Here is a 23,833-nt window from a genome sequence, read left to right on the forward strand (position 1 = left end):
TTAACTACATCTATCTCAATGAGCCGTTCATCGAATCGTTGCAATTGATGTTCGATCCCAAAGAGAGGGAAGTGATATTATCCCTCCAGGACTAGAGCTTCTTGTTTTAGATTTATCAAACTCAATTAACCATTGACAATTAATTTGTAATGTGGGTGGATTTGGTCAGATCCACTATGCGTCCACCAAAGTCTTTTGTTCTTCTTGGTATCTATTGTTTTTGCATCAATCCTTTTGGTTCTTAATAAGAAACGGTTTGAAAAGATTCAAGTGTCAAAAATAAATTTCTAGATTCGTGGATTTATCAACATGGCAATTAGGTTAGTTTAATGAAAAAACGTATGGAATTTCTTTTGCTTGTTTCTATTCTATCTATAGGAATTGCTTTTACCGCATTTAAAACAAAATATGTATGTTGTGAAATGATTATTTGTAACATATGTATTTTTTAGCTGAATATTGTGGATTTTAGTATAGATTCAATGAATATTTAAAATGATTTTTATGATTTTTTTTCAAATTTTTATTGATTGAATATAGTTTAAGATTTGAATTTTAAGTTTGTTAAATGTCAAAACATAAAAAGTTTATGTTATGCTAAAAAATATGAATTATGTTGTGAACGAATTAATATTGAATAAAAAACAAGAATTTAAAAAATTTAAAATAAAATAAAATATTATTTTAAATTAATAAAATGAAATAAATAAATAAAACTAAAAGTTGAACATTTAAAATACAAAAAAGAAACACCATGTCTTCTACTATACATTGATTATTTTTGTTACCTCAAAAAACTAACATTGTTTCAAGTATCAAATCGGACAAAAAAAATTAAATATCAAAATAGGAAAAAGAGTACCAAATTGGACCTAAAAAAATTAAATACCAAATTAAAAAAAAAAGTCAAATTTAGGCACAAAAGACTAAAAAAAGAGAGAAGAAAATTACATAAACTGTACTTATTGATAAAACACCATCAATTATTCCTAATGCTAAATTGCAAAAGACATTGCTAGTCAAGGTCCCTCTTATAGCACAGAGTTGAAGATCATTTCCGCAAGTTCCTGCAACAACATAAACAATATAATCAATTTTCAAATTTGATCTGGTTCAATTTGATTCATACAATATTACGGATTTGTTTATGTCAATGGCTAGTAAATGAAAGTTCGAGAGAACATCTAACATGCAAATGAGTCATGAGCCCTGAACCTTAAACCCTGTACTTCACCGTAATATTCAAGAGACATTTCATAACAGTCTATCATGAAGTTAATTAAGCATATAAACCTATACTGCTCTGACCCTACATTCTTTGAGATACCTTTTATATACACATGCATATACACGAAGTTATATATTCAAGTACCTGCTTGGCTGAAGCAACCGTAGGTTCGCCCCATTCCATTGCTTTCTTCTCAAGCATTTCAAAATCAGCTTTACCAGCCTGTAGGATAATATATTACTTCAATCAGTCATCGGAAATGCCTTGCTTTAGTCCAAAAATGAAATTAAAAAAAAAATCACCTCAATGAGGGCACCGAGTTCATTATGGAAGCTTGAATATCGTTTATGAATAAGCTTAGCCAAAGAACCATCCTATATAATCATCAAGTTCATTAATATCATGTATCTATATCGTATTCGTGTAATTTATCGTGTCATAATCATGTTTAAAGTATTTTACATTTATGTATTTGTTTTATGTTCGTATTGGTATTACCTCAATCAACTTGGCAGCATATCGGAGTCCACGGGCTAAGGTGTCCATTCCAACAATATGAGCAATGAACAAGTCCTCAACATCTGTGCTCTCTCTCCGTCTACAAAACCATGGATGAAGAAAATGAGAGTTGAACTTGTATGTGATAGTCGTATACGGACTATATTGCTCAAATTCCTTGTTTTTCTTAAACTATCCATGTCCGACAAATAAGAAAATTTTGACTAATACCGTGTTAGACAAGTACTCATATCCAATACTCACGACGAGTTCAAGTAACATAGGGTACAAGATGTGTCTGATAAGGATAAGTATAAATTCTTTAATGGCTTTCCACTGATTTGGAGGATGCTTACAAAGTTATATACCTATACCATATCCAGATATGTATCGAACAGAGGAATCAAATACGGATTCTTGAACAAAATGAAGAGTTGGAATAATATAGGATACGATACAACTGCAAGAAAATAACAAGGGAAAGTTGACACTCACAATTTTGCATCAAAGTTTAAGCCTCCTGGTGATAATCCTCCCTGTCATAAACAAAAGTAACCAAATATGATAAATAAATTCTCATCGAACACCAAAGGTCTGTTGGGTCAAACGATAAGAAGCTAGTGTCCCTGAAACAAAGGAGTATTGTGAATGGAGAAAATAAACACCGGGAGAGTTTTCTCCTTGTTTGAGAACAACTTAGCTCAACTTCGAAATATTTGGTCCAATGGCAACTACCGGATACTGAAAAGTCTTAGCGTAAGGAAGAAAATCTCAATGAACTATCAAAAGGTATTAAAAAGAATCAATCACATACATTTTTAATCACACTTAGCATGATCATAGTTGCCTCTCGAGTATCTGTCAAGAACTGATCTGTATCCCAACCTGTATAGCAAACAAATCCGGATTCTCAACTCTAGGAGGATTTTAATACCAAGTTTATAACAAAAAATAGAAACTTTTTAAGGATCTTTGTTACTCTGACTCTTCATTTTTGTTGAAGAACTCATGTTTGAAATTTATGTTAAACAGATATCTGGATATCTATATAAAGATATAATAGAAGATTCACCAGAACATGAAAAGACATTGGTAAGAGAAGAATGGTTTTATTATTAAATAGTACCTGTCTGAGCATCGCCAGAGTTTGCATCAATATTTCCTAGCAATCCATTGATTCTTGCAGTCTCAACATCATGATGGCAACTGCGAATTAATGCATGCATTTGGTTTAGCTTACCCGACGATAGACATCTTCAGGCGACTTGTGCAGGTCAAGCATTTTGACAAGGTGATCTATAATTCAGGACCAATCCAGTCCAAATTACTGTTTTACTAATAAAATATTAAGGGTCACCTCAGGCCCGAACCGAGCTTGGATAAAGAATTTCAAAATATTTCGAGTTTTGACCTGATCTAGGAACACCTTTTCTTTGAAATAATAAGTATATTGAAAAACAAGAAAATTGACACATGGAACATCACAAACCTGTGACCAGAGAGTGTGGCATGGTTGCACTCAATGTTAAGTTTGAAATCCCCTGCAAAAGTGAATGGTGAATAGGTATATATATACATACAAAAATTTATATATGATACTCACACTCGATTAAGGAACATTAATTTAAAACAGTTGACTTCATTATAATGTCTATTTGGAACCAAATACAAAGAAAATAGTTCTGCACCACAAAATATCATAAAACACAATGAGTGCAGAAAGTTGAAACCATGATTAGGAAATTATGAAAGTAGACCAGACCAAGAGTCAGATTATTTGTCTAAATTCAAACACTTACTCAATATTGGAGTGGATTTAGATAAAAACATTAAGTTTGGAAAACAAAATTGGGTAAAAAGTTAGGTCTATGTTGAACTAGCTCCAACAGTTAAGTCTTGAACCTGTTTTTCACATCAAAATTAAATATTACATAAACATTAAAAACATGTTAAATTATCCATCTTTAAATATGGATGAGAGTATTGAAAAATTTTAAACTTATATTTGGACTAAGTCTAATTTTGAAAAATAAGAACAATGTTGATACTATACATAAATCAAACTGAGTCTGTGAACACCTCTATACGATAGTTATGAGAGATGAGAAGAGAACTCGTTAGAGCTTACCAATCAACCCATATTTTCGCAAGAAATTAGTTGTTGTTGCAGCATCCCAATCATATCTGGGAAAAAATTAAGCATAGTTCATAAAACAATAAAAAGGATTTGATTAGTATAAATTACATAAAATATATGGGATTGTTCAAACATACTGATGTTTTGTAGGTTCTTGAGGCTTAGGTTCAATCAATAGAGTTCCTGGATCAAATTATGTTCCACCAGACTTTCAACAAAACGTAAAAAAATAAAAAAGAATCTCGTATTTTATATTGCTCTGATTCCTCGTTTTTCTTGAAATATCCGTATTTGATATCCTTGTCCAACACATATTCAAACATAAATATAAAAATATCTCAAATACATACCAATATACCAACACTCATACATAAATCCGAACAACATAGCTAATTTTCAGGAAGGGAGGGAAGTTTCCATGCAATGTTTAAGATTATTATAATGGATAATTACCGGTGAATCCAATCTTCCTCTTGTAGGCAGCCGCAGCTTCAAGAAATTTTGCCTATCAAAATATCAAACAGTTTAATTTGATGATAACTAAAGAACTGCGTTGGATTATGTTGCTCCGAGATTTTATTTCTAAAGCATTTTTATTCGATATCTGAATCTGACACATATTTGAACATGAGTATTAAAGATATTGTTTTCCAAATACACTAAAAATTTTAGTAAAAAAGAATACACCGTGTTGGAACAAAACTCGATTGTAAGTGTTGGATATGGGTAATTTTCAACTTTTTTTCTCAATTTTTTTTTATTGTATCTGAAGGGTTTTCAGGGGGACATATCCACATACCCATGTCCAGAAACATGCTGAATATGAATCAGAAAAATGAAAAATATGAATAACATAATTGAAAAACATAGTAAGAAATGTAGAAGAAACATAGATACCATATGATCAAGTTCAAATTCCATGTCTGTGTTCAATAGTGTTTGATAACCTTCACGACCACCCCAAAACACATAGTTTTCTCCACCTAGATAGTGTGTCACCTATAGAAAAAAAAAATTAACAGAAATAGGACACCAACATAATCTCTGAATCAAGGAATTAAAAAACTGGATCGGAGGTGGACCTTCATTTCTTCGTTCAAACAGTTAGTTCAACCATGGAGAGATTGTCTTTTAAAAGCAATTTAAAAAAATTAAAGGAAAAAAATCATAAAAGAATAAAGGACAAAAATACACAGCTCCCTTTTGTTGTTATTATTGGAACCCACCCATTGTTTGAAAAGTAAAAAAGGGTGGGCACCGAAAGTAGAAAGTAAAATTGGTTGGCAAGTTGGGTTAAAAGTTGGCATGGGATAATTGCAATTTTGGTCCCTAATTGTATAGGGACATTGCAAGTTGATCCTTGAACCTCAACTATAAATAGGCCTAACCATTTCTTACTTTCTTCATCCCACACTTGCCATTCTCTACTTAAGGCAATTGTTCTCTCTCCCTATTTGTAAACTTTCACTTGTATTTTTGGAGTGAAATATATTTGGTAGTGCCCGAGGACGTAGGCAAAATTTGCTGAACCTCGTTAAAATTCTAGTGTTCTTTATTTTTGTTCTGCATATTTTGCAAGTGTCATTGTAGTGATTTATTGTGCTATTAAATTACGATAGAGGGATATTCTGGCTAGGAAAGATCTGGTATGTAAGCGATCCTCGTGATCCACCTCTCTTTCCTGGGAATTGAACTTAGTGTGATTTTTCAGTACAATAATTTTACTCTTTCACACGCTTCCGCGCAACAATTGGTACCAGAGCCAGGTTCGTACTTGGGGAATACGACCGTTTACCGTACTATTCACGTATACGGCACTATTCACGTATACGGTACTATTCACGTATACGGCACTATTCACGTATACGGTACTGTTCACGTATACAGTAGTTGGGATTGAGGAGAAAAATGGCAGCAGCATCGTCATCAGCAAGGACTACTGTGACAAATGCAAAATTTGAAGTAGAGAAATTTGACGGTACCAATAATTTTGGTATGTGGCAGTGTGAGATCCTGGATGTCTTATGTCAGCAAGAGCTGGATATAGCCCTTGAAGAAAAACCTGACAAGATGGATGACAAGGAGTGGGCCAAGATCAATAGACAGGCGTGTGGTACAATCCGCCTATGTTTGGCCAAAGAGCAGAAGTACTCCGTCATGAGGGAGACATCAGCGAAGAAGCTGTGGGATACATTGGAAGAAAAGTTTCTAACGAAAAGTCTTGAAAATAGGCTTTATATGAAAAAGAAACTTTTTCGGTTCACTTATGCACCCGGTATGTCGATGAATGACCATGTGAACTCATTCAATAAAATTTTAGCAGACTTGCTAAATTTGGATGAGAAATTTGAAGATGAAGACAAGGCATTATTGTTGTTGAATTCCCTTCCTGATGAATATGATCATCTTACCACCACATTGCTTCATGGGAAAGATTCAATCACATTTGATGCAGTCTGTAGTGCGTTGTATAGATCTGAGACTCGAAAGAAAGATAAAAGAGATCACAGAGATACAACTGCAGAAGTCTTAACAGTAAGAGGTCGTTCACACAGCAGCAAACCTGGTAGAAGGGGTAAGTCCAAAGGGAGACCCGCCAAAGATGAATGTGCCTTTTGTCGTGAGAAAGGGCATTGGAAAAAGAATTGTCCTAAGTTACAAAAGGGCAAGTCTATTTCTAATGCATGTGTAGCGGAGCATGATGAGGAGTCAGACTTTAGCTTGGTTGGCATGGCAATGGCATGTCAAACGGATGAGTGGATATTGGATTCGGGATGTACTTACCATATGTGTCCTAATAAGGACTGGTTTTCTAGTCTTGAAGAACTAGAAGGTGGAGTTGTTTTTATGGGCAATGATAGTGCCTGTAAGACAATGGGTGTAGGTACAATCAAATTGAAGAACCATGACGGCTCAATCCAAGTTCTGACAGATGTTCGCTATGTACCCAGCTTGAAGAAAAATCTCATCTCATTAGGGGCCCTAGAATCTAAAGGGCTCACAATCACTTTGAGAGATGGATTACTAAAGGTAGTAGCTGGGGTATTGACGGTGATGAAAGGCACTAGAAGAAATAACTTGTACTATTTAAATGGAAGTACAGTTATTGGATCAACATCAACAGCTTCTGCGAAAGATGCAGATTCAGAGGCTACCAGGTTATGGCATAGGCGATTGGGACATGCTGGTGAAAAAGCTTTGCAGACTTTGGCGAAGCAAGGCTTGTTGAAAGGTGCAAATTCTTGCAAATTGGAATTCTGTGAACATTGTGTTCTGGGCAAGCAGACGAGGGTAAAATTTGGTTCAGCAATTCACAATACGAAAGGAATTCTGGACTATGTTCACAGTGATGTGTGGGGACCTACCAAAGTGGCTTCTTTGGGAGGTATGCACTATTTTGTCACTTTTCTTGATGATTATTCAAGAAAAGTATGGGTGTATCTAATGAAAAGAAAAAATGAAGTTTTGGATGCATTTCTGAAGTGGAAGAAGATGGTGGAGACTCAGACAGGTCGAAAGGTCAAACGACTTCGATCAGATAATGGTACTGAGTACAAAAATGATCCATTTCTACAAGTATGTCAAGATGAGGGCATTGTGCGACACTTCACTGTTCGAGATACACCACAGCAGAATGGGGTGGCAGAACGCATGAATCGGACTATACTGGAGAAAGTTCGATGTATGTTGTCCAATGCTGGATTGGGCAAGGAATTTTGGGCTGAGGCAGTTACATATGCGTGCCATCTAATTAACCGATTGCCATCAGCTGCAATAAATGGAAAAACTCCTATGGAGATGTGGACTGGTAAACCTGCTACTGATTATGATTCTTTACATGTTTTTGGTTCCACTGCATATTATCATGTAAAAGAATCTAAGTTAGACCCAAGAGCAAAGAAAGCATTATTCATGGGTATAACTGGTGGTGTAAAAGGATACCGTCTCTGGTGTCCTGATACAAGGAAGATTGTTTTCAGTAGAGATGTAACTTTTGATGAATCAACCATGATGAAGAACGAGGATTCACAAAAGGATGACAAAACCAGTAGTACTTTGCAGCAGGTGGAGTTTGAAAAGGTTAATGATGATCCAGCTAATATTGAAAGAACAAATGATGAAGAAGTTTCGACCCAAGAACTTCTACAGCAACAAGATTCAATTGCATATAGGAGGCCAAGAAGAGAGATTCGTAAGCCTGCTCGCTTTGACGATATGGTGGCCTATGCACTTCCAATTGCAGATGATGATGTTCCTTCCACTTACACAGAAGCAATAAGTAACTCTGATGGTGTAAAGTGGAAGCAAGCTATGAATGAAGAAATGCAGTCTCTTCATAAAAATAGGACTTGGGAGTTGGTGAGACTGCCTAAGGGAAAGAAGGCAATTGGATGCAAATGGGTATATGCAAAGAAGGAAGGATTTCCTGGTAAAAATGAAATTCGATACAAGGCTAGATTGGTAGCAAAGGGTTACGCTCAGAAAGAAGGAATAGACTACAATGAAGTGTTTTCTCCAGTTGTGAAGTATTCGTCTATTCGAATTTTGCTAGCCTTGGTTGCGCAATACGATCTTGAACTAGTTCAGCTTGATGTGAAGACAGCATTTTTACACGGTGATTTGGAAGAGGAAATCTATATGACTCAGCCTGATGGATTCAATGTTGCTGATAAAGAAAATTGGGTTTGCAAACTGACAAAGTCGCTTTATGGATTGAAACAATCTCCGAGGCAGTGGTACAAGCGATTTGATCAGTTCATGAAAGGGCAAAGGTACACAAGAAGTAAATTTGATCATTGCGTATATTTTCAGAAGCTACAAGAAGGAACTTTCATATACTTGCTCTTATATGTTGATGATATGCTAATAGCATCTAAGAGCAAAGTTGAGATTGAGAGATTGAAGACTCAACTCAATCTCGAGTTTGAGATGAAAGATCTAGGTGAAGCTAAGAAGATTCTTGGCATGGAAATATGTAGAGATAGAGCTCATGGCAGAGTTAGCTTGTCTCAGAAGCAGTATTTGAAGAAAGTACTACAGCAGTTTGGCATGAACGAGCAGACCAAACCTGTAAGTACCCCGTTGGCTTCTCATTTCAAGCTTTCTGCACAACTATCTCCTTCGACGAATACAGAACGAGAATACATGTTGCAAGTTCCGTATTCTAATGCAGTGGGTAGCTTGATGTATGCAATGGTGTGTACAAGACCCGACATTTCACAGGCAGTTAGTATAGTGAGCAGGTATATGCATAATCCTGGAAAAGGACATTGGCAAGCTGTGAAATGGATTCTACGGTATATTCAGAAGACCGTGGATGTTGGATTACTGTTCAAGCAGGATAATACACTTGGTAAAGGTGTTATTGGGTACGTTGATTCTGACTATGCCGGTGATTTGGACAAGCGAAGATCAACCACCGGTTATGTGTTTACACTTGCTGGAGGACCAATAAGTTGGAAGTCTACACTACAGTCTACAGTTGCATTGTCAACCACAGAAGCCGAGTACATGGCTGTAACAGAGGCTGTAAAGGAGGCTATTTGGTTACAAGGTATGGCTAAAACCTTGGGGTTGGTTCAGGAGCATATTAACGTGTATTGTGATAGTCAAAGTGCTATTCATTTAGCAAAAAATCAAGTTTATCATGCACGTACAAAACATATCGACGTACGATTCCATTTTGTGCGGGAAATTATTGAAGAGGGGAAAATTTGTCTTCAGAAGATCAAGACTGCAAATAATCCCGCAGATATGATGACCAAGGTGGTAACAGCAACCAAGTTCGAACATTGTTTGAACTTGATTAATATCCTGCAAGTTTAACAGTTGAAGAAGGCACTATCAAGTATTGTTGTCAAAGGCAGAAAGAATTGTGTGAAGATAAGATTATCCTAATCAAATCTTCAAGGTGGAGATTATTGGAACCCACCCATTGTTTGAAAAGTCAAAAAGGGTGGGCACCGAAAGTAGAAAGTAAAATTGGTTGGCAAGTTGGGTTAAAAGTTGGCATGGGATAATTGCAATTTTGGTCCCTAATTGTATAGGGACATTGCAAGTTGATCCTTGAACCTCAACTATAAATAGGCCTAACCATTTCTTACTTTCTTCATCCCACACTTGCCATTCTCTACTTAAGGCAATTGTTCTCTCTCCCTATTTGTAAACTTTCACTTGTATTTTTGGAGTGAAATATATTTGGTAGTGCTCGAGGACGTAGGCAAAATTTGCTGAACCTCGTTAAAATTCTAGTGTTCTTTATTTTTGTTCTGCATATTTTGCAAGTGTCATTGTAGTGATTTATTGTGCTATTAAATTACGATAGAGGGATATTCTGGCTAGGAAAGATCTGGTATGTAAGCGATCCTCGTGATCCACCTCTCTTTCCTGGGAATTGAACTTAGTGTGATTTTTCAGTACAATAATTTTACTCTTTCACACGCTTCCGCGCAACAGTTATAAATGATTAAACACCTACCTCCATGGCTTTCTTGACTTGAGCTGCAGCGTATACATATACAACCAATTCAGAGCTGCAAAACAGACAGGATTTAAGTTCATCGATGGACAAACTAGTCACCTTCTTCTATATGCATGCATGAATACATATATACATGATATACAATAGATATATGCAAAACATCAGATTCAGGGTCAGAACAATGTAGATGATTACCTTGTAGCAGCACCATGCATGTAACGAGGATGCATAAATAGTTGAGCCGTACCCCACAGTGGACGGATATTGTTTCCCTGCATAGCATAAAAGAGATGCTTAGGAAACAAATACCTTGACGTTTTTCATACAAGAAAAAACTTAAACTCAACATGCAAGAATAATTGTTCATACCAGAAAGACAACACGAAATGCTAAATTATTTTGAGCAATGTGAAATTTGTAGCACGGAATTTTTCATGCCATAATCATATATATATATGTATGATGTTACAAGAGCACGGATACATAAAATGAATATCATAGAACCCCCACTATATGGTTGCTCTGACTCTTCATTTTCTTAAAGTATTCATGTCTAATACCAAAGTTTGACATATTCGGACATAGACATGGAGAAAAACTTAAAAAGAAAAAAGAACAAACCCACATAGTTTGGCTTCTATAACGACATGCACAAAACCTATCTCTGTGCTATTAAACGTGTGAGTTTCTCACCTACTAGAAGTCCCATACTACCTCATAAACCGAAAATCTATGACCCTCTATTGCTATAGGAATACCTTAGTTGACTTGTGCCTGTTCGAATCGGCTCAGTTAACCCTATTACAATAGCTTTGATGGGTGGTTCTTTGCTAGGAAACAATGAAATTGACACTTAGTAAACGATGCAGAGAAGGGTAGTGACATTGATCCACAAGAAACTTGGCAAGCTCTTAGACGGGCTAGGACACCATTTGAGGCTATCAACATGATAGCGTAACGAGTTCCCTTACTGAAAGTATTTCTGTTTAAACATAAATAAATAAGCGTAAAGAGCTCCAATCCAATATTAGGTACTTATTCAGCCAGATACCTGAAGTGTTTTAGCAAGTTTCACCACTTCATCCAAGTTTGAATTAGTTTCCTACAACCAAACATGATAAAAATAAAATTGATTGATAGACATCAATCAAAAGCTTTCTAAAACCAGTTTATATCCAAGCATTTGAATATATAAAATGATCCAACCTGAAGTGTTTTGCCCTCGGGAGCAATGTCCCGGTCATGGAAACACCACCTGTCAACACCAAGCTTGTTTATGAATTCAAAGTTGGCTCTCACTGCAATTTGTTTGGAGAAGGATAAAAAAGAGTTACATGTTGCATATTAGTATCAATCGATGATCAAAGGTAGGTTGGTAATTAACATTCAAATCTTACTTCTTCTTTTTGCCATAGCAATGGAATTGGTACCATCTTCCCATGGCCAAAATTTCGTAGGTGCACCGAAAGGATCAACACCGGTTCCACGGAATGTATGCCAAAATGCCACACTGAATCTCAACCAGTCCTAAAACGATACCAATCACTTGTCAGCGGCCATTAGTGTCCCGAAAAATCTCATAGAAACAGAAACTGACCTTCATTTTCTTCCCAAGAATCACCTCTTCTGCATTATACCATTTATATGCAAATTTATTCTTGGTTTAAGGACCCTGCAACCAAAATTAGTGTCGAATATCAAATGTTTGTATAAAGTACACTAAGGCAATCACAATTAGATTTCGGATTTCTAATGAAATTCGCTAAGAGGAAGAACATAATGCTTTAGTAGTAGCAAAGTATGAAAATACAACCATCATTAGAGTATTTACCTCAAACTTGATTTTGGGAATTCCAGGGAAAAATTCCCCATTCCGTTCACCGGTTTGAGAACATTTTGCATCAGATTGGGCAGAGCAAGCTCGTGATGCAGCAGCCTTAATTAATCAACAACATAATAATTACATAAATGAAACATATAAACATCATTATAAAGGACATAAATTGACAAAGTTTTAAGGGGTTTTTACCGCTAAAAGGGGGATCACATTCATACAAAGAAATATATATGAAATCTTCCCTGCCATACTCTTCTTTACTGATATCACTCAAAGTATCAAACTAAACCCTGCAAAATCTGAACAAAACAAACAGATTACTGAACTTAAAATACAATAAAAATCAACTGATGATTGTCCAAAAAAAAAAAAAAAGTTAAGCACATAAGAGAATTGGGTTAGCATCAAACGTTAAAACATCAAACTATAGTAAAAAAACACAAATTTAAGCTTTAACAACCAGATAAGCTTACATTGATTCATTTTAGCAGATTAAAATATCTTTTCCTTTATGAATACCAATCATCAAATATCACATAAAACCAACAAAAACATTAAAAACATGAATTTTGACAAATACCCATCATCTTATATCACATGTTAATCTCTAAAGAAAAAGAAAAACCTTTTTTGAATATAGAAAGAAGATCATGCACACATGTACAAGCATTAAAAAAAAAGTGAGAAGGGGACGTACGGATTTTGAAAGAAAATATGGGACTTCGAGAAAAAGAAGTGAAGCCATGCATGATTTTATAAGTGAAGTTGCATTGAAAATGATATTTTTTTCAGGAAAAAGTCTTTTTCTACCTGATATTTCGTACTATCTGTTTCAAAAATGATTACATTTAAGATATTAAATCCTGAAAATTTTGTTTAAAAAAATCACTAAAAATATTTTTATAATAAAAATTTTGATTTTCTTCCACGTAGAAAAATTATTTTTGAATAAAATGGTGGATAATTATTTTTAGAAGTAAAACGGAAAAGATGGATAGTAAATTATTTTTCAAATATGACACTTGTATTTTGTATATAAATTATATGGATTTTAATGTATTTTCATATTATTTCATATTTTATATTATGTTTTTAATTATTATTTTCTTGTTAAAATACACTGGAATGTTAAAATAATTTTCAACATTTGATCATTGGGTAGTATTTGCATACAACATTTTAAATTATATCCGTATTTCAATATTCCAATATAATTTAATTATTTTAAATTCAAAGTGCTTATATCAAATTACTAGAAATAAAAAAAATTACAATATTTCATATTTTAGTATCTAGTTGATTCTTCTAACTATGTCTGAATTCGCAATCATCGATTGTCTATTTTCAATAGCTTTAATCACTTCTATGCTATCCGTATGAATAAGTATTATAAAAAAGTCAATAAATAAAACACTAAAATTGGAAATTTTAAAAACTAGATAGAAATATTTAAATGCATCTTGCATCATATACTTGTAATTGGAAATAATAAAAATTAGTAAGTTTTTTTCTTTTGAGATTATAAAAATCAATAATTTTATTAAAAATAAAAAATACTAAAAAATATAATGATTATTAAACTGGCTAACTTTATTTTTTTATATTTTAAGTTAACTTATATAGTATGTGAATAAAACCAAAAAAATTTTGAATAATAGAAATACATGAACCAAATATAAGTTATCGCATAGAAATAATAAAAGCTGATTAAATTTAAATTTTTTTTATAATTATTTGTATTTTTTTCATGTCATATGTGAAAATTTATAACTTCCAAACTTTCCATGTATAAATGGATGGATAAATGATATCAAAGAATGATAATTGCATTTCATTCAAATGCCATCCAAAACGATATCCATAGCTTTGAAAATATGAGAGGCTAAATTCTCATCAGCAGTAATGATAACAGTACCAGTCTCTCGAACATCGATCAAGGCTTTCTCGGGATCATCAATGTCTATAATGCCGGCAGCATTTTTAGATTCAGCACTGTCCATGACCTTCTTTAAGGTTCCAGTAATGCCCATCTTGGACAACTCAGTTAGAAGCCTTTTTAAATCTGGTGAACCCCAGTGTAACAATGGTCTGTGTTGCTTGGAGTCCGCCTGCCCAAACCCAGAAAGTAACCGATGTTTGCCCTGATCCATGAAAAGCTCTCCATCCAGCCTCGTGACTGTTTCCTGCTTCAATGTTCTCCAGTGGAACTGGGAAGCCAAATCTGTTGCTATATCAATTTCTGTGCTCTCCTTGGAGCTTGGCATGCATAATGTTTCATTTTCAGAGTAGTGAATAATCGTGTTTGCTTCTGAAATTTGGATCTTGCACCTCAAATCCTTCGGAAACTGTCTTAAACAGAAGCACAAAGTGCAGTTAGATAAATAAGAATCTTACACAAGTGGATAGAAAAAAAAACAAATATCAATAGAAGTAGAAATGATCACCAGAAGTAGTTTTGGCTGCAAAGCCTTTAGTAAGGGTTGAACTTTCTGCAAACTGCAAGAAAAAAAAAAGTGCAATTGTAGATAAAACCCAGATGAACCCTTTTTTCCATACAAAGAACGAACAATTTGAAGTAGTAAAAATCCATAAATTTCTTGTCATCAGACATTAGGCAAGCTAGACGAATTTGCTAAAATGATTATCCTAATTGCTGTTTGGAGAAAAACATCATTTGCTTGACATAGAAAATGAAAAAACAGCATTCATCTAATTTTATCCTGCAATATATGTGTATATATAAACACGCACATATATAGACCAAGCTTCACACTTCAGTCATTTTCTTCAAGATAGCTTTAGACGGCCTTGCATAGCCTAAAATATGAGAATAGTGACCACTAAATTGCCCCTTTGTCAAGTCAAAGCTTCTGTTGAAAATGTAATTTGGGTTCTCGTCTCAATCTAAAAGGAGCATGCGAGACGGACGTTTTAAAAGGCTTTCCTCGGGCTTGAAGTTCTTTATGTGAACTACTTGTATGTGCATCCTTAGAGAACAAGAGATCTTACCTTATTCCAGACAGAAAGGAACACTGAAGAACCTTCATTGCCATTGGCTTGAAAGGCAAGAGAGCTAAGTTAGCATCATCACCACTCTGCAAAATTTACATAACTTCATTTCATTGCTCAAAGGCATTGTAGTAAGTTCATATTAAGTTTAGTATCCAGCAAATAAATGAATAACAAAGATGCACTGATAAAACATAGATGCAAAGAAGAACCTCAAGGATAAGTAAAGAGTTTGGATCTGAGCACCAATATCGAAGCAAATGAACGACAGGACCGAGTCTCAGGCTCCAGTGAGGACAGAACACAACACAAGGTTCCTGCCAATTGGTTCTGCATACATAATGTAAGCATCTCATGGTGATTACAAATATGTGATACATGATAACCATTCAAGCACTTAACCATACCAAACTGATTAGTAAGTTCTAAAGCCATTTTAATGCTTAATCACTAAGTTACATTTTGCTTCCCTAATACATCTTTCTTTCAGAATGGCATCTAATTGATGTGTTAGAACCTGAAGTCCGTAGGAAATGAAGCATTAGCCATTTGGTAAAAGATACTTCTCAAAAACCATGAATGTGATGTCAAAAAAACATGACACTTCCGTTTAAACTTTCATTATGGGTAACAAGAAATTTTAAGCTGATATTATAGCAGTTCAGGCAAAATTGTTACACCACATCACTTATGAAACATGGTAAACGAAGGCTGACAAAGTTCATGCTGAGTTAATCCCCACACCAACATGCAGCAATTTGCAGATTTCTTCAACCCCAGGAACTTTATACGCATTTTAGCATGCAAAATAGGCCAAGTGCTGAATTATCCTCCACCATACTTAGTTCTCTCTACTTAAAATCAATATTTTATGAATTTTAAGAAGTTGGATTATTTTTTCTGTCTCTCCCCTGAAAAGTTTAATTTCTGTTTAAAACATTAGTTAAAGATCTGGAACAAGAATAAGAAGAATGGCTAATATAGTAACAAAGAGAAAAGTGCTCAAAAAAAAAATCAGGTAGTGAAAGGTAAAAATGTCAACATAGATCAAACAAGAGACTTTCAAAGACCCATGGAATGAGCATGTAATACTGTTCTACCATCTCATCCATTATCCTAGGAACCGTTTTTGTTTCAGGTGTGATTTGTTATTTGAATTTCAACAAGGAGATTTGTCTTCTCGAATTGGACAAAGTTATTGGTTTGTAATTCTGTAAAGATTCTTACACTTCTGCAGTTAATGCATTCTTATTTTGCTCTTTATTTTTCTCCCATTTTGGTTAAAGTTCTGCACCTATCAGCCACAGTTAACATTTTCCGTTTACAAGAGTAAACAATCAGCAGGAAATAGAGACACAGACAAATGGGGATATCTTACAATAATTCAACTGAATGAACTGCAGGGAACACGTGAATTTTCCTCTCTTTTATGAGTTTGACATGTGCAAACAATGGCTCACCAGAAAAAAGCTGTCAACAAGAAAAGGAATGAGAAAAGGTAAATATTGAGACGATAAGTCACTGATTAAGATGTACCTTCTCTTGCCGCTGCTTGCAAAGCCACTCTGGAATTATATTGGTAAATGCTAATAATTCTTCTGCTACAGAAGATATAATGTATATCGGAACCTGCACAAAAAATGTATGGCATATGACTGTTTGCGGCCTCACTTGAAGCAAGTATACAAGTTAAAACATTATTATTTGTTCTTCTATTAGACAACTGCTCAACCGGGAAGCTTAAGCTATAAGGTCAATGGCCTAGAAATAGGTTATAGTTGCTAAAATGACTATCCATACACAAGCCTTCGGTCTTAAAAGTGTGGACAAAGCCTGCTGAATCAGGAAACTTAAGCTATAAGAGCATAGCCGACCTCAACTTGTGATTATCAAAAAGGTCCAATGGTGAAGGCCACAGTTCCGAGGTAAACATATCAACCATATAGCTGGAGAATACACCTTAAGTTTTAGTTAGTAGAAATTAGTTATTATGAAACAAGAATTTTCACAAAAAAAATGACTCAGCTGAGAAACATCAATTCCTCTCCCTGTCTCTCATATCTGTCAGCTCCTGTGTTCCTTTTTTGACGGTATGCTTCTGCTTCTAATGTTTTGCTTGGTAAGATGAAAAGAAAATTACAAAGACGGAAAGATGGAAAATTGGAGTAGAAAGATAGAAAATATATTTTGTCTTTCAATTGGTAAGCTTTGTAGGAAAGATGGAAAAATTAAAAGAACAAGTAAATTTATTTTCATTCAGTGCTTAGTAGACTTGAAAAATGAGAGGAAGAAAATGATTTTTTTTTTTAAAAAAGGCAAAATTTTGAACACTTAACTTGAACCTCTCTCATTTCCTCTCCTCTTATTTTTCCAATTTGGAATCATTTGTTTTCATACACTGGCAAGGAAAATGATAATCTTTCTTATGTTCTTTCCTCTTACTTCTCTTTCTTACCAAGCACGTTAAAAATTTGTTTTCTCTTCTCTTTTCCATTATCTTCTTCGATCATTTTACTTTTTCACTCAACCAAGTACACATTAATGTGTTCATGTGAATGAGTAGCTACATATGCTAATCCAAAAGAAAGGAAAAGAAAAATGCAATACCTTTAGAGATGAAGACTCCAACAAAAGTGACATTTGCTCCAAAAGGCATAGAACAATTCCAAGTCGATCAATGGGGACAAGAACTGATCCACCTGCTCTAACAGAATCGAAGGCACAAGTACATATAAAAGCAAGTTTCTCCATTTCCTCCATACTTTCATCATCCTTAAGCAAGGATGCAGCTATCTCTTCCAAATTGTACAAATCATCACTACAAACATGATGTATAGATTTCACTTCTATAGATCTAAAGAAATATATATAGTATTTGCTAAATAAAAAGCATCCAAGTAAAACTAACTTAATATATTATTACCATCAGTAGAATTACCTAGCATTTGATGAAGTAACTGGATCACAGTAAGTATTATCATTCTCCATATTTTCAGTAGTATCAAGAGTTGAGAAATCTGAAAATATTATCAAATCATTCCCTTGAAGACCAAGGAAATTAAAATCCATCGCGTGTGTAGAAACAAAGATAGAGCTTGAAATATAAGCTATATTTCTTTTGGACCATTTATTGTCCAATTGCAGGTCCCTATTTCCAAGCCAGAACTGAAGGCTTTTATGACCAAAGTTCCATTGTAGCAAGCTTCTTCTGCATATTTTAGTGTTTGAACCTTCCTCATGCAATCCTTCACATCAACTGCACTGAAAAGCACCCTCCATTAATATCTTATATATCAACTTCTACATACAATAAGCTGTAAAGGGATAAATCTGGAAACAAATGGCTTTTATGGATACAAAACTGATGGTGATCATAAAAAAGTTAAAGGCACGTTAGCATTCTAAAAGAAGTATTTAGGTTACAAATTCGCCTATTGGATTTGTCCTGAAAAGAATCTCCATTCTACCTTGACCAATCAGAAATGACGCCTGAAGACTAACATGATACTTCTACAAGCCTTTTGACCAAAGTGTGCACCAAATTAATCTACAGATAAATAGATACATATGATTTCTAAGGAGTGATAATTACCTGTACAAAGGCATCCAAGCTCCCAGCTCCTCACAATCTGTGCCTAATATAATTTTCTTCAGTTCAGATGGAAGAACTTCAAGCCCTTCCCACCTCATCCATTGAAGGAAAGCAGAATCCTCAGGTCCATAAAATTGCCTTAATTCCATGTGCATTGATACAAGATCCTCCATCATAAGCTGTCCTATTCTCGCTGCTGCTTCAGTCACATATATCTAACCAGGTTAAAAAGCAAAGCACAGATACAACTGTCAGCTAAGCTAACAAACATGACCACTTAATATTTGAAAAGGAAGCATTTCCCAAATTCTATTTACCTTTGCAGAAAAGTCTTTAGTTCGAGTAAGAAAAGGCAACCCAAGCATTCCCATAGGACTCGAGATCAAAATAACATCAATAAAGGAAGCATCCCATAGATGCAAACTTTTTACAGTTTTATACCAAGGCTCTGCAAATACTAAATCATTTGCATCGAGAGTTTTCTCAATCTTCTGCTTTTTCCTAACAACCGAGTCTGTATCCAAAGATTCATGGGCCTCCAAAGCAATCGGAACAGGACTGAAAATGGCAAGAGATGAAAGGTCCAAGGGGCAATCAAGTAAGATCCTAAACCCGGACACACTGAGCATATGACAAGGTGGGAAATGGAAACCACCTCCTTTACTAAGGCATGTCTGCAAATGCACAAACTAAATGAATTCCCCTAGAACATAACTGAAAGCACAATAAGACGTCTCCACAAACAGACACATAAATATGTACATTGGATATATAAAGTACAATTTTCTCATACACCAATAATGAAGTTTAAAAACTAAATAATGAACCTACATAGATGTTGCACATTCATTTAACTAAAAATGTTAAACTTTAAGTACCCTCTCATTGTTACTTTCTACTTGCTTTGTTGCTTATCAAAAGCAAACAAGTGTAAGTCTTAATAAAAAGTACACTTTTAAATCATAGAAAACCCATTTGCAAAATATTTTCTAAACTCCCATCAATGTATAGCACAATAATCCATTTAAATAATTATCCTTCCAAGTTGCAACCAATCCCTACTAAACAAGAAAGAAGCAAAGCAGTAAACTTACAAACTTCATTTGAAGAAATGGATAGGATCAGCCAAGTTAAATTCAGCTGCAAAACAGAAATCACATTGAAAAAAAGCCAAATTTGTGAAGGAAATTGAAAGAGAGAACGGGTTGTGCGCCTTTGTCAATAGCCTCCAGCCTAGGCTCCCCACGCTGCAGTCTCCATTTTGTATTTTTATAGGCTCAGTAGCTGCCTTGGAGCCAAGATTGTGAATAGAAATCAACCAAAGTCCTCAACTTTCGAGCTTAATTCAACTCAAGGACGTTACTTTCGGAAATAGACATCATAAGCTAAGTGCATAACTAAAAAAAGCAGATGAAATTTTTTCGAACGCTTGGTGGGCATTATTTGACTAAGCTCTTTTCATGGTGCAAACCTGTAGTAGAATTACAAGAGGCAAACTGCCTATATGGCTATATTCCCCACGCAAGTATTGCCATTCAAAAGTCTTAGAAAATTAATAGTTACATACGAATATACAGAAAATTAATAGTTACATACGAATATACATACATATACATATCTATCTATGTATGTATGTATTTATACCTGAATTTCACATTCGAGCAAAATGCAAAGGTTGTTTGGCGAAAATGCAAAGTTTTCAAGGTTAATGGACTAGTGTTGTTGGACCCAATTGAAGATCCAATCTATTAAGCCCAATTAGATTTAAAGCACAAAGTTGCATTAATATTTAAAATTCAAACATTGTGAAGAACCCTGGCTCATCAGTTAAGGGTGTTCACCTCGTACCCACATCATAGGTTCAAGTTCTAAGAATTGTCTATTATTGCTAGTGCTAGTATTTCGGTAGCAAAATGTCCATTTTAATTCCTTTAAAAACCTTTGAGCCTTTTAACCCTTAATAGCACCATCACTCTTGACATTTCTCCGTTGATCATTCTCTTTTTCTCTACATGAATTTACAAAAAAGATTCATGCTGGTTGCTGAGCATCAGCAATGCCGCTTATATCCATAACATTTGCGTTTCTACTAACAGTATGACTTGACTTTCAGTCATGCGTTCATATCTTTTTCTTTTATATGTATTTCTTTGGGTTTTTCTTTTTAGTTCCAATGTATTGAAGCCCTTGGCTCGTTTCTTTTTATTATAATGATTTCTAAATCAATAAAATTTAATTTCGAATAAAAAATACAATATAATAAAAAAATGCTAAGTATACTATAATAATGAAATGATTTAATGAAAATGGATAAAAGTGATTAATAATGAGATAAACTTATTTAAGAATAATTATATTTTAATAAAAATTTATGATAATTAAAATTATTAAAAAAATGTACTAATTTTCTTAATGTAAAATAGAATTATTATTTGAATAGAATTTTGAGCATATTAATTATCACATAATTAATCATGGAGTTAATTATATTAATTAGTTATTATTTTAAATAATGTTATTTTCCATTAATTACATAAAGTAAAACTATATTGAATGTTGAATATATTAAAAATGCTTTAATTATTTTTTGAAAATTTCTATTATAATATTTGAATCGATAAGTTAATATATTTTAATTATATTCAACAAGTCAAATAAGAAATATTATTTTACACTAATTGCTGCAGTTAAAAGTACAATATTTTTTAAAAAATAATTATATATTAAAAGCATAAAATCACATGCAACACATGTGATATTAAATGCTAGTATATATAAACGTACGAGTTTTAAAAAAATAAAACTTTTGAACTAACTGAATAACATTTATTGTTTATTATATTATTGAATTTTTCATTTTAAATATTTTTATTATTTATAAAATTTTAATTTACTAAAATATTTGGTTAAATAAGATCACTTATAAAAAGATTTATTATATTTATAATTAATAAGAATCATGTTTTTATTAAAAAAAAGTTTTCTTAAATGATTTTATATAATAAATAAAATATAATTAAATTATCATATTTACATTAAGTAAAGAAAAATATTACTAAATAGAATATTTAATTATTTATATAATAAGTATCTTTATATTATGTATGTAGAATTTTATAGATAATATATTTATATAATCGAATATAATATATTATATTTTGACATATCTATACTATCATTTAAATTATTTTTTACTCATAATTTATATTAATTTAATTTTGTATGTTATTATTAGTTTCATACCATATATTTCATTATTTATTGATATTATTGTTTGAATTTACACCTGCATTTTAAATACATAATTTCCATATGCATACATGTGAGATAAAATTTCTAGTCTAACAAAATGCGAGTAAGTAAATGGTAATAATGTCTTATGCTCAATTTAATTCTTCAATTCTCAAATAATATAAAAACCAAATCCTTCTACTTTTTCGATTTAAAATCTTCCTTTTTGACATCATTAAATTTTTTTCATTAAAATTTACCGACTTAACATGTTTATTAGTATCTAATCCCAAATTAATAAATATGACAAGTTAGTAAAATTCGATAGAAAATACTAACACAACAACGATTAAATTGAAAATTTTAAATAAAAAAAGTAGAAGAATTAAATTTTAAGTTTTTAAAATAACGACACTAAACCTTAAATTTAAGGAAAGTTCAAAGATTATAGACTTGTTTTTAGGTGAAAATACTCAAAAAGTCTCTCTATTATTGGAACTAAATCAAATTAATCCCCCAACTATTTATTTAATTCATGTACTATTAAAAAGAATTAAATAAGGTCAAATTGAAATAAAGTTAAACAACATGATTTTTTTTCATTTATAGTTCAATATAGAGGTGCTCATGGTTTGGGTTGGGCCGGGTTCAAGTCGGTACTAAGCATGATATTAACATACTTTATGTTTGCCGAAGCCCGATCCGATCCGAAATATGGGCTCAAACTCTTCCATATTATTTTTTAAAATATTTATATTATATTATTTTAATATTTAATAATTTTATATTTTTTATTTATCGAAAGTTTTTATATCGTTATCTTAACATTATTTTAATATTTATATTCAAATAGTATTAAATAAATTACATAATATATAAAAATAACATAATATAAAGTATTATAAATTTAAAAACGGATCGGGTTAGGTCGGGCTCAAGCCTTGAATATTTAAGCTATGCATGACCCGTATTTTAAACAGGCCTAATTTTTTTCCCAAACCCACTTTTCGTGCCTAATATTTGTCCAAACTCTCTCAAATTTCAGGTGAGATTTTACGCCTACACGGATAGCCCAACCTTTGAACAGGTCTAAGTTAATATCAAATAAAATATTTGGTCCGTATAATCATAAAAAATTTCCAAAATATAACTTTATTAAATAGTAAACGATAATTTTTTTAAACTATAAATATTAATTCTATTAAAATTTAGTTTTATTTAATCCAACCCTTATATAGGGGACTACGAAATGAAAACCTACGTCATTAATAGGTCACCCTAGCCACCAAAATTTTTCATTTTGTGGTGATTCTCAGTCACCAATTTTAAGTCGTTCGACGACAAAACATAGTTGAGCACTTTACATATAAAAATTGTTGTCCACCATAAACAAACCAATCTCGAAGGCCCATATTATATACATATAAAAATTGATCTGTCGTTTTCATGCAAGTTTCATGAGCAGCCATGTCAATGGCAGCCTTTATAATTTTCAATACAACAGTATCACTTTAGTTTTGGTGATAGCCAATCGCCAAGCTCGTTATGATTTCTTCTTTGGACTATATATATTGAAATGTGTATGCGTAGGAGTTGCTATAATAGGCTGCTTTCAAGAATTTCTCCATTCTTATTGGACATCCATTTCAATTTGATATCTCCACCTTATCACAATCTTAAAATGGTGGGTCGTTTTTGTTTGGGATCATTGTTTTGGTCTACCATTTGTATTGAGAAATCAGAAAAAATAATAATTAATATATCATTTCGTACTTGAATTTCAAATTTTTTAATTTGATACATGTGTTATTTTTTTGTCC

At 33.1% G+C, this 23,833-nt stretch overlaps 2 protein-coding genes across 2 annotated transcripts; both read right to left on the reverse strand.

The window, feature by feature from the left end:
* Window positions 1–737: 737 nt before the first annotated feature.
* On the reverse strand, window positions 738–12,480 carry LOC107928053 (xylose isomerase). Its single transcript, XM_041116189.1, has 20 exons — window positions 12,374–12,480; window positions 12,176–12,280; window positions 11,942–12,016; window positions 11,742–11,871; window positions 11,551–11,642; window positions 11,396–11,446; window positions 10,540–10,616; window positions 10,342–10,396; window positions 4,761–4,862; window positions 4,317–4,368; window positions 4,001–4,046; window positions 3,855–3,910; window positions 3,216–3,267; window positions 2,853–2,932; window positions 2,541–2,611; window positions 2,222–2,262; window positions 1,727–1,826; window positions 1,531–1,602; window positions 1,373–1,450; window positions 738–1,067 (listed from the first exon to the last, which is right to left on the reverse strand). The coding sequence occupies exons 3-20, from the start codon at window positions 11,945–11,947 to the stop codon at window positions 1,032–1,034; spliced, it is 1,197 nt and encodes a 398-aa protein (XP_040972123.1). The 5' UTR covers window positions 11,948–12,016; window positions 12,176–12,280; window positions 12,374–12,480; the 3' UTR covers window positions 738–1,031.
* Window positions 12,481–13,890: 1,410 nt separating this feature from the next.
* Window positions 13,891–20,681, reverse strand: LOC107928034 (integrator complex subunit 9 homolog). Its single transcript, XM_016859188.2, is given in 12 exon segments — window positions 13,891–14,526; window positions 14,626–14,677; window positions 15,191–15,276; window positions 15,403–15,520; window positions 16,569–16,660; window positions 16,727–16,819; window positions 17,798–18,008; window positions 18,129–18,306; window positions 18,309–18,451; window positions 18,783–18,997; window positions 19,100–19,456; window positions 19,877–20,681. Coding segments are annotated over 12 exon segments (2,064 nt in total). The 5' UTR covers window positions 19,886–20,681; the 3' UTR covers window positions 13,891–14,016.
* Between the last annotated feature and the right edge of the window lie 3,152 nt (window positions 20,682–23,833).

The sequence above is a fragment of the Gossypium hirsutum genome, chromosome A06, assembly GCF_007990345.1.
Source record: "Gossypium hirsutum isolate 1008001.06 chromosome A06, Gossypium_hirsutum_v2.1, whole genome shotgun sequence".
NCBI classification, from domain to species: domain Eukaryota; kingdom Viridiplantae; phylum Streptophyta; class Magnoliopsida; order Malvales; family Malvaceae; genus Gossypium; species Gossypium hirsutum.

Coding starts and splice junctions, on each gene's coding strand:
- LOC107928053 (XM_041116189.1), bottom strand. Junction 4,863..10,341: donor AAGTCAAGAAAGCCATGGAG/GTAGGTGTTTAA, acceptor TTTTTTCTATAG/GTGACACACTATCTAGGTGG. Junction 4,369..4,760: donor AATTTGAACTTGATCATATG/GTATCTATGTTT, acceptor ATATTTTGATAG/GCAAAATTTCTTGAAGCTGC.